At 41.5% G+C, this 12,006-nt stretch overlaps 1 protein-coding gene across 2 annotated transcripts in view; it reads left to right on the top strand.

Moving 5' to 3' along the window:
• Positions 1–473: 473 nt before the first annotated feature.
• The window catches only part of LOC129826133 (adhesion G-protein coupled receptor D2-like), a 36,378-nt gene continuing 24,845 nt past the window's right edge, over positions 474–12,006 (top strand). The window contains exons 1-5 of one of the 2 annotated variants that reach the window (XM_055886490.1): positions 474–645; positions 6,922–10,867; positions 11,141–11,208; positions 11,470–11,530; positions 11,725–11,970. In XM_055886490.1, the coding sequence (XP_055742465.1) occupies positions 11,164–11,208; positions 11,470–11,530; positions 11,725–11,970 (352 nt within the window). In that variant the 5' untranslated portion in view covers positions 474–645; positions 6,922–10,867; positions 11,141–11,163. Of the gene's footprint in view, positions 10,868–11,140; positions 11,209–11,469; positions 11,531–11,724; positions 11,971–12,006 lie in introns of both variants that reach the window. The other variant, XM_055886489.1, reaches the window with a different exon arrangement.

Raw genomic sequence — 12,006 nt, forward strand, 5'->3', positions numbered from 1 at the left:
AACATTTTGAACAGAAATGCAATGGTTCATTGAACCAGTCTAAAACTTTACACATACACTGCTGCGATCTAGTGGCCAAAATCTAAAAAATCTGTTCTGGCTCTTGGTGGCCCAACTCCATATTACGACACTTTGTGTTGGCGTGTCCTTTATTTTGGCAGTTACCTGTAGTGTTCTATATTGATGAAAAGTAAGTTGTGCAGTTAATCATGACTTTCATAAAGTAATGGAATTTCTGTCCGATTGTAATCACATCAGTGTACTTGGATTTCTCAATTAGAATTGTGCATGTGTAGTGTAGGAGGCTGGTGCTAGTCTTGTGGTCACTTGCAGGGTATATAGAATCCTGCCACTTGGTGTCAGTGTGTCAGTGGGAATAGCTGTCATGCTCTGTGACTATGTAGTGGACTGTAACCCAATTTAGCAGTCACAAAAATAAACAACTGAGCAGCGTTTCCTACTTTCTGGTCCTACGTTTTTTTTGTGGTGGGAGTTTCTCTTCTGCACTGTTCAACCAATCAAAATGTAAAGGAGGAGTTAAGATGGAGTGTCGCCTTGTTGATGCAGAAACACTGGTTAACGTCGAAAAAGCAGAAGTCCTGTCACAGGTTATTTTCCAATTCCCTTGAAAAAAGTCCACTGAGGGTGAGTGGACTGTAGCTCAGAGTTTACTAATATCGTTATCACATTTTATATCTCACCATGCTTTTTACATATTAACTGTGTTGAAATCCACCACGCCTGCAGTGACAAGAAAAAAAAATGTTGCAAAATTCTGTTAATTTGAAAATAGAGATGACTGAATTGGATAAATAAGAAGAATAGTTAAAAACGAGGGTGCAGTTATAGTGACACATTTGCTCATTTTTAGATGCATTATCATTTTTATTAAAATGCCCCAAAACCATTCCATTATCCGCTATAGAGATCCCCACAATTTGATGGGTGTATCTGCGCTTGACTAACTCATTCAAAATCCACAGTATCATATGTCTCTCTCAAGTGGGGGCCTTGGGGTGCCTCAACGTGGGGCCAGGGGACAGACTTTCACACATAACATCCACATACCTCTCCTCTCTAACTGCAACTCAACGTATTTTCCTTCCTTCACGAACGCAATTTCCAATGGAAAGCCTTTCATTTGGAGCAGCAGAGAGCTCTAAGGCTATGATAGATGTGGACTGAAAGAGACAATAGTTCACCTTCAGATAGAGATTAAGAGAGAGAGACCTTATAGAAGAACAGATTACAGGATTTGTATTCTTCTCTTCAGACCCTTCACCACACATCTCTATTGTGTATCTGCATAATACCTATTACGCCTTGAAATCCAATTAAACCAGATCATAATTGGTTGGTATTGAAGTGTCATAGGGAGGAAGTGGCTAACATAATGTTTCAATACTAGATGGTGCTCTATGATTAGTTGCTGAGGACTAGAACAAGCTCGCCATTTTCTTTGGCCACACAAAATGTGAATTATTTCTTCGATTTCAGGAACTGCTGAAGGACCAACGTTTGAGTTCAGTTTTAAACTTGAACAATGGACATTTAAGTTTAGAATATACAGTAGTCTCCATCAACAGACGTAGGAGGCTTTACAACTGACAAAGCGAGTTTACAGTAGATGTCCAGCACAGTTTTATGCATTGGTGCTTTTTAGTGAGAAAGAGGTCTGAAATGAGAGGTGGTTTTAGGATGTGTATAGGGTATCTAAGGTCAAACGCAGACGTGGCAGTGGCACAGTGCTCTGACATACAGCTAACAGCTAATGTTAGACTGCACCTAGCTGTGACTGCATCAGACCATCTGTCTATTTTTTGTTTCTCTCTCTCTCTCTCTTTCTCTCTCTCTCTCTCTCTCTCTCTCTCTCTCTCTCTCTCTCTCTCTCTCTCTCTCTCTCTCTCTCTCTCTCTCTCTCTCTCTCTCTCTCTCTCTCACTCCTCTTCTGTCTTTTCTATTGTCCTAACGGCCCTACAACATTTATGGCGCCGCTTTTAAAGGCGGTCTCCGTAGCGACGGTGTGACCCTTTCCCCAGCAGTGGTGCTGATTGATGGTTCAAGGGGCGGTCATAAACATGATCTGCTCTGGCCAGATTAGGCCAGACAAACATGCCCCCAATGACCGGCAAGGCAGGAATGTTTGTTTACGATGCTACATTCCGCCATTTTCTGAACCCCAGATTTACAGATTTACCCCCTGCCCTTTTAATAATTCCATCAAATCGAATCTATGAGTGTATTCTTATATTATTTTTATCTCTTTGAATCATCTCTTAATCTGACAGAGGACTCACATAGTCTTTGTTGTCCCCACGATGAAATGGGGTGAGGGACTGTGGATCTGTCTGTGTCCGTCTGCTCATTCGTATGTTAGTCACATGCGATATCTCAGACAGCACTGGCCCGATGTTGACAAAATTTGAGTAAATTATGAGTCTTGCCATATTAGAATTTGCCGATATGAGTAGAATTTGCTTTGTAGAGAATTCACAGAACTCTGGATAGTTCAATTTGTTCAGTCCAGGGTCAGACATTACTGAGCAAAGTACAGTGTAGTAACAATCACTCTGTAATGGAGTGGCATAGCAAAACTGTGCAGGTATCCCCTCAACTCTCAAAACATCGTTGCCCCTTTTACACTGTAGTCATATGACACTTTGCTGCAACTCCAGATTGCTTAAGGTAGTACAGTATGTAATATAGTATTCAGCTTCATCATATACACTACATGACCAAAAGTATGTGGATACCTGCTCGTCAAACATCTCATTCCAAAATCATGGGAATTAATATGGAGTTGGTCCCCCCTTTGCTGCTATAACAGCCTCCACTCTTCTGGGAAGGCTTTCCACTTGATGTTTGAACATTGCTGCGGGGACTTGCTTCATTCAGCCACAAGAGCATTAGTGAGGTTGGGCACTGATGTTGGACGATTAGGCCTGGCTCGCAGTCGACGTTCCAATTCATCACAAAGGTGTTCGATGGGGTTGAGGTCAGGGCTCTGTGCAGGCCAGTCAAGTTCTTCCACACCGATCTGGACAAACTGCATGGACTTCGCATTGTGCACGGGGGCATTGTCATGCTGAAACAGGAAAAGGCCTTCCCCAAACTGGGCATTAATATAGACGTTATAGAAGAACAGATTACAGGATTTGTATTCTTCTCTTCAGACCCTTCACCACACATCTCTATTGTGTATCTGCATAATACCTATTACGCCTTGAAATCCAATTAAACCAGATCATAATTGGTTGGTATTGAAGTTTCATACACCTATCAGCAACAGGGGTGGCTGAAATAGCCGAATCGACTAATTTGAAGGGGTGTCCACCTATGTTTATATACTGTATATGGTGTAGAATCTTGTTGTTGAACAAGATAAAGTCAATGGGGTTGTCAGTATCCCAGGGTGTATGGGCAGCCTACAGTGGGCTGGTGCTTCTGGGAAAAGTGTTCATCCACTCCCCACATGTAGCTCACTGGCCCTTTGTCTCCTCTGATGTGAGCCCGCCGAGGCAAGTGTTTGACGTTTCCATGCCGTTCTTACAACCCCCAGGTTGTCATGGAAATACACTGCTTGGCAAAGGCCACAAAGTTACAGTGGAGGAAAGGGGAGAGAAAAGAGGGTGAAAGGGGGGCTCAATTACTCCTGGTTTTTTTTTTGTATTTGTATGACATCATGGCCAAATGTTTATTAAAAGAAGCTGTTGACTGCTTTACCATGGATATTTGTTGACACCAAGCTAAAGAAGGTGTGACCATAGTCAGGAAGTTCAGAAGCCTAAATGTTGTACTTTATTTGTTTTACAGTACATGGACGTCTTGTTAATGACTGCAAATGTTTAATGTGATTCATTCCCATTGGTAAAAGATGGACTTCTTAACTGTGTAAAACAAAGAAACATGAATACCCCCCTCTATCCCTCTCTCACTCTGTCCATCTGAGTAGAGCAGCCCTTACAACAAAAAAACACATGACAAAATCACGTGAAAAGAACATGTGGTTTTCGGACACGTGCTAGCACGTTTGAACAAATGCTGTGAAAAATTTTACTTGTGACATTTTCACGAGTTAGACACGTGGTTTGCGGACGCTTATGATGTTTCACATACATTTTTCATATGCGAACAAATCACAGACGTGATATTATACGTTCCACGTGTGCTTTTGTAACTGCAGGGATTCTCCCACAGGAGAAGCTAACGTGTTGACCATTTGACCAAGAGGGCCAACACTAATTTTGAAGTCGCAGGCGGGGCTACCTCATCACGTGACCATGAGCAACCATGATAGACTCATGACAGACTCATGTCTGCTAAACTTTCACGTGCATTTTCACATTTTAATGTCAACTTGGCCTGTTAACTATAAGTTAAAAAATATCGGGTTTATTGCAGGATTTGCTGTGATTAAACAAAATTAATCGTAAATTCATAATTTGCTCAGATTGAGCTGTAATTTAAGATTTTTTATTCAAAAAGCATTACAAAAAGCATTACAAGAATATTGCTGTTTTGATGTTGTGCAAAGTAACAGTTAGAAAAATCTGGTAAATTAATAAACACACCTTCTTCAAGCTGTTGTTTTTAGCTGTATAGATAATGTATTTGAGATGTTTTCAATGGATTTTGAACACTTTCAGACAATGCAACAAACAAAAAAGCGTCCAAAAATTACAAAAAGTTAACTTGAGTTAACTGATTAACTCTGACAGCGCTAATTGTAACATGTTGAAGACGATAAATAAGGAGACGCTGAGCGCTAGCTTCTCTGTTCTTTTCACTGGTTTTCTTCAAACGGCCACTGACCAACAGAGGCGTGTGTCACGATCGTGTGGGAGTGAGACGGACCAAAACACAGCATGTGGAAAATAAGCCATCTTCTTTTATTATTGAAGAAGGCAAAACGAAACAAAACACTTTCAAACTAACAAAAACAACAAACGACCGTGAAGCTATAAACGTAGTGCACACACACATGCTACAAACGTTCAACATAGACAATTCCCCACAACAAACTAAAGCCTATGGCTACCTTAAATATGGCTCCCAATCAGAGACAACAGAAACCAGCTGTCTCTAATTGGGAACCCATTCAGGCAACCATAGACTTTCCTAGACAACTACACACAACATAGACACAGCTAGACAACTATACTAAACATAAACCCAACTACTCTAAATAAACCCCCTAAACCTTACAATCACCCTGGACACTACAAAACCCACATAAATACCCATGTCACACCCTGACCTAACTAAAATAATAAAGAAAACAAAGAATACTAAGGCCAGGGCGTGACAGCGTGAGCCGGCAGCAGTAACACTCTGAATGGATGGCTCAGAAATAAGAAATAATACTTTTTAAAACACATTCATTATTATACTCAGGTTACCTGTTTACATTATGGCATTACAGAATTTGTAATTCCACATGTGGAAATATTACTACTGCAACATGTTAGCACCACCTTTTCACATGTGATGAGAATAACACTTTCACCACTACAGTACATGTAAACTTGCAGTTCCATATTCTTACATGTAACACTGCTAATTAGATTTTCACATGTAAATTATTTTCACGTGTGAACGTGCCATTCCACATGTGAAAGTGAAAACATGTTTTTCTTCTCACATGAGAAGAGGTAGTGTTAACATGTGAACTCTAAATGTAATTCACGTGAAAATATGGTTTCATATGAGACATTTTTTATTTTTTTTGTAAGGGAGTGTTGACTATGGGTGAAACAAGGCTGCTCTGAGGAAAAAAACGTTGTGGCCAAACAAGGCGTCTGAACACGCAGGCATTTACAGGGAGCCCAAACCTTTTACAAACCTTCAAAAACACTCTACACTGTATTTGCACACTCAGAGAGATATTTCTCCACCATCTCCAGTGGTTTAAAACTGCAGTCATTATGTACTTACCGTTTGCAGTATCCCAATAACAACAACACCATTTTCAGACCTTCTCATGTCAGCAAGCCAGTGACACTCTCTTCCTCATATCTACAATGACAGTTCTGATCTGACATACTGTAGCTAATCTACTTCTGTTTGTGTGGATAGGATCAGGACCAGGACACACACAGTTATGTAGCAGGTCAGAGCCTCCCCCAAAGTCCTGGCCTCTTTCTTTACCATGAACATGCAGCTGTTAAATATGTGCTTTTTCAGCCAGACTTTTACCTCCTCGCTGCTGCTGTTCTCTGGGAGCCCCTTGGCAATTATGTGGTGCCTCCTCCACATGTGTTGACCAGCACTGCTTTCATCGCTCTGTGATTCATTGCACTGTAGTTGAAATACCTGTTTGCCAAGGTAGTCATGCCTCCACTGCATCCCACGTCTCGTCCCTCGGACCTACACACCACATACTCCTGCCACTCCTCAACATGGCTGTCACCCCGCGTTTCAATCTCAGTACCTTTTCAGAAAGCCCTGCAGTAAGCCCAAATTACATTAAGGATAAGATGGATTGAAGTGAATAGCTGAAGATTGATTAGTGTTGTGAAAGGAATTTTATAATAAATACTGATTTCAAGGTTGTTTACAATACTGAAAATGATGATGAAGTTTATAGGTCATAGCCATATTTGTGATTCGGACCAACGGGAAGAAGAAGAGGGTGTTGCCTTTGAATATGGGTAGGCTATCTTCAGTCTATTTTCCTATGACTGTATGGGTACACATTTTTTCTTTATGCAGTTATTTATGGGTAGTGATTCTAATTCAATTTCGTTATTTCAAATTGTTTGGTTTTATTTCTAACCAGTAGTGGTGTTTTGTTATTTTAACACATTACTCACATTGTGAGTCTTGTGTCAAAAATGGGGAATAGTGATATGTAGGAGTGTATCGAGTGATAGATGAAGGAGTGTACTGTCGTGTTGCTTGTTCTGTTCTGTTTCGATATAGATCTCACCAGATTGGGTCTGCTGGATTGCTGGGATTTATCCCAATGGGTTAGAGGTCAAACTTCCTGATCCTGTGACTCTGCAATGAAGTTGACAGTGTGATGGGGAGTATAAGCCAATTTGGGAAAAATTGTTTTCAACAGATTGGGTTGTAATTCTCTTTGACATATGTTTAGAGATTTGTGTTAAGAGTAATTGGTAAAAGTACTAATTGTCATATTGTCAATGCTTGTCTGGATTTCCTGAATCAGAAATGAACTGAACTTAAATGTGTTTCTGATCTGTCCTCTCTTGAGGTTATCATGAGGGTGACTGCAGTCGTTGTCTTAATGCATGGAAGGAATCACTTGACCACGAGAACGGTGTGAACCTCAAAACCCCCTGTAACCGGCTGAAGAAGAGCGACAAAGGCGTTCAATCCGGCCCTGTCGGCTCCACTTCTACCGAGAGATCTGAGTCCGAGCCAGCAACCGGTGTACAGCATCCAATCAAAGCTATCAACTGCTTTTCTCGCATACCTTTCCTCTCAGGAGTGCGACAGGAGTACACGTGGAGTACGCATGGAGAGAGATCCGTTCCAAAACTTCTCTCATGTTGCTGGTATGCTGGTTGGCAAGGGTGAGACATTGAAATTGAGACATTATCATGGGCCATCCACTTGCACTATGAAGCTATCTGAAGAAGACTATGAAGAGATGCCAGAAGATTGAGTGCCTGAAAGGGGGGGGTTGGTCAACTGTGCCCAAAATTGATTTAGGCTTGTCTTTAATTTGGGGCATCAAGTTGATTGTAGAGGTCTAACACACTGCTAAATTAGTCATTTAGATTAAGAACGCATTGGGATACTGATCTGTGGTTATAATCATGCTCAGAAAGTGAATACTATAACTATGGATAATTGTGCTGTATGTTAAATATACATTCTCCCAGTGTTGATGTGCTAAGTTGAGGGTTTTTAACGTTGAGTACTAGGACCAATCACCGAAGCATTGTCATTCTAATTTTGGTTTGGATAATTAATTGGGTTTTCATTATGATTTGGGAACTGAAAGATTTTTGAAAACTGACCGATTTATTTGAGTATGTATTTGAGTATGTTCTTAGTATGTTAACTTGATAACTGTATGACATGGGTAAAGAAGTTGTGTACTTAAGATGTTGACACTATTCTCAGCATGCCCTGGTGAATGGAGAGGTTGAACTCTGATCCTGAGAGTGAACCTGATCCTAATCTATTTGACCTATATTAGCAAATTCAAATTTGATGATATTGATCCACAGGGCCCAAATTGATCTGATGGCCCATTCAGTTTGTAAACGTTGTCCTAAGAGGGGCAACTGTAGATGTTGTTTAAAGGGACGCAGTGGTCCTAGAGTCGATGGTCATTTCCACCATGCTGACCCTTATTATTGTGGCCATACCCAGACATGACCATCATATGGAACCATTTAATGATGTTATGTGCCAAAGAGATGATTGTCGTATTTGTGCTACATTCCCTTGTGAACCAAAATAATTGATTGAAATGTTTGTGTTGGAGGTAGTACCTCCAAAGCGGTGAGTGAAATGAATTTTATAATATCTGTACATTATAGGAACGCCTATAAAATGATTTGTGTTTTGCTTTATCTTGATTTTAAGAATCAGTGGTAGACACTTTGTAAGTGCATGAAGAGGTCAACTGTACAAAAGTCATGTGCCTGTTTGGTAAAACTATACTTTCAGTTCCTGTTGATGCTATGGTCCAGTCTTACTTCTGCTAGCACATGATAGCAATAGGAGGAAGAAGAATTGGGAAACTAACTGCAAATAACAATAAGCTGAACTCCGCCTAGCAGGAACATCATTGTATTAGCAACTATTAATTATGAGTTTATATGGTATTAAAGTTATTTGTGTACTTAAGCTGTTGACACTATTCTCAGCATGCTCAGCATTAAGGGACATCACCCTGGGCGGGGTGATCCTCAGTAGGGGATAAAAAGGGAAAACACCATCTTTTGAACTGAGTGTGTTACTTGAAAATGACTGTAAGTGTAAACTCCGGGTTACAATCCGGCTTGCATTCCTTATTAAACATACTAACCTCTGATCAAAGAAGTTTCCCGTGGTCTCTTGTATGAACTTAGGGCAGAAATCCCTGACAATAACTAGTTTGTTTAAGAAGGATTGCAACCCGGAGTGTTGTCAGTTAGTTAATTAAACCATCAATCAATATGTTTTTGAATGGGGATTTAAAATGTCCTATGCATACAGAGACCTTTCCTGAATTCATGCCCATTTCACACCAACACACAAAACAAATCCCTTCTCTACCTCTCTCAAACATAACAATGGGGTTGATTCATAAACTTTAACCCCCATGTTAAACGTACAACTTCTTTTGAAAAGTCAAATGACATGAGCCGTCAATACTTCAGTAAACATCATCATGAGTTTCAAGTATTTGCTTGTGTGTCCTTTGCTGCCATCCTGAAGCAGAGGAAACAACTATACCCACTGTTTTTGTCCGCTCAGTGTATGGAGCGAACAGGTGCTAGTTACGTTTTATGCATCAACCTCTAATGTGTTTTACTGCAGTGAGTCAGCAACACAGGGCTTATACTGTTTTCACAGAAGGTGGACAGAGACACGTACTTAGAACCTAATGTATACTCTTCATAAAGCCTGTTGAGATGATTAATAGGCAACGCAGACAATACATTTTCTGCAATGAACTGAGGAATTTTAAACAATCTGAAGGTGCAAGACGTAGCCCGTTGCACATCTTCAATACATCTGAGAGACATGCATCTATTTAAATTGTTCCAAATGCAAACTTGCAAAAGATGGTTACGTGGTCAAACCAGTGTGTATGGTCTGGATGAGGGGAGGCAGCCGGCTTCTGTTCAGACAACAGATAAAGGGAGGGGAGAGTTGGCCATCTTGATGCAGCAGCAACAGGCTTTGTGGATCTGGGTCTGTGTTGTGGCTTTCAGACTGTGGGCTAGTTGGAGCGCGGGGGAATAAATAATGCAATGCAGCTCTTTGTCTTCCGTGTGTGTGTGTGTGTGTGTGTGTGTGTGTGTGTGTGTGTGTGTGTGTGTGTGTGTGTGTGTGTGTGTGTGTGTGTGTGTGTGTGTGTGTGTGTGTGTGTGTGTGTGTGTGTGTGTGTGTGTGTGTGTGTGTGTGTGTGTGTGTGTGTGTGTGTGCGCGCGCGTGTGTGCGCGTGTGTGTGTGTGCGCGCGATTTGGGGTACACGAGCGATCCTCCCGAACAGACAGTCCATACTAAGTATGTTCTACATATGGAACAAACTACCTGAAATAGACGATGCCCAATCATTTACTTTGGTTGCATTTATTATCATCTGTAGTGAAATGGCATCTCCTTGACTAATGTACTGATACCATATGTATACAGTCAACTTAAAGGAACTCAGCAGCAGAAGAATACATTAATAGGAGGGGTGCTGATATGTCTGCCACCCTGCTGGTCTTGATGAACTCTCTGTGCCAAACGCTTTACACTGCTTGCGTTAGTAGGGATCTTTTTTTTTATGGCCCGATTTGCATGACAAAGTGTGCTTCTGATTCATGGGTGCTGAGGAAGGTGGAAGGAGAGGGGGGAGAAGGCTGGCTGGAGGCAGAGGTGGACTGTTGGACAGAAAGGCTGTGATTTGTACCTCCTGGCTGGCAGCAACAGACAGACGCTCCTCACCATGTATGACAGTGGCTTCTCCACAGAGGCCAGTTAGCCAGCACATGCTGGAGACTGGAGCTGGACACTGGATGAATGGACTGGGCATATGTCAGAGGACACACAGTACATGGGAGTAGTGGTCATCGGGACATAAGGAGAGTTACAGCAGCCTTGGAGTAACACTGAGCAGTAAGAACTGGAGCAAGAGCAGCCTGAGTCTACAGTAAGCCCAGTTACTCATCACATGTTGCAGTCTGGGTCTGAGGTACCGTTCATATGTGTTAGATAAGGAGTAGCATACAAATATTTTATTTGACATAGTTCTCTTAGAAATATACCAAAAATATAGTATACTATCTATCATCTTTCAAATATTGTTTAACCACTCAGTATGTGTTTTCGCTTTGTTAGATATTTTATTGTTGAACAGAGCTGAATTTGTCTTTGATATGAAAAGAGACTACAGTATGATCCATTGAAGTAAACCTTAATGTTTCCTGAAACGCAGAGGCCAGTTAAGCATTGTGTTTTCTTCCAGCTGTGGAACATAGAGAAGTAGAGATGACTGGAACCCTGCTGACTCTGGTTCTGCTCTGTTGCGTAGTGGTAATGTCTATTCCTTTCTTATGTAAACTAGGAAATCAACTGGAGAGAGAAAAAAGTTCAAATGTTCAGTGTTTTATTTGAGAAATTCATGCTTTCGTTGGTAGACCTGATACGTTTGATAGGCTTAACACAACTATTCATTTGACTGATTATTCTGTTTGTTTCTATTTTGAGATTATTGGATAAATAAATATCAAGGATATTACATGTCTATGCCATAGCCAACAGAATAAAGCAGTGTAAATGTTTCCTCTATGGTAGGTGCTGTGTGAATGTGAACCAACTCAGCCAGGGCTAGACAGAGGAGAGAGGGGCTCAGATGGTGAGTTCTGGAACTGCCAATCACAATCAGATGCACGATGCTTGAAACTCTTTTGTATACCAAGGCTATTCCGTGTTGTTTCCATAGAGATTTGCTCAAAGAGATGATAGAAGTGTTCCTGTAAAGTATAATATCCACATGTGGACTGATCCATGCCTATTTGTGGTTGTGTGTTCCTGGTGTCATATTGACAGAGGGCAGCAGTCTGCGCCTGGTCCATCAAACATCAGACTGGGTGTTCCAGCTGGTCAATGTGTCCCTGGCCCTCTCCCAGGCAGGGAGCTTCTGCAGGGGACAGTTCAGCTCCCTCACCACCCTGGGCCAGCCTGAAGACGAGGAGGGAACCCTGGAGCTCATCAGGCAGGCAGGCCTGCAAGGACCCATGTGGGTCAGAGACCCCAACAGGCCAACCAGCAGGTCTCTGGCCCTTGCCAAACAGTGTGAGTTTAGCTATTTAAACACCTACAGATGTAGGA

Source organism: Salvelinus fontinalis, chromosome 28, assembly GCF_029448725.1.
Source record: "Salvelinus fontinalis isolate EN_2023a chromosome 28, ASM2944872v1, whole genome shotgun sequence".
NCBI classification, from domain to species: domain Eukaryota; kingdom Metazoa; phylum Chordata; class Actinopteri; order Salmoniformes; family Salmonidae; genus Salvelinus; species Salvelinus fontinalis.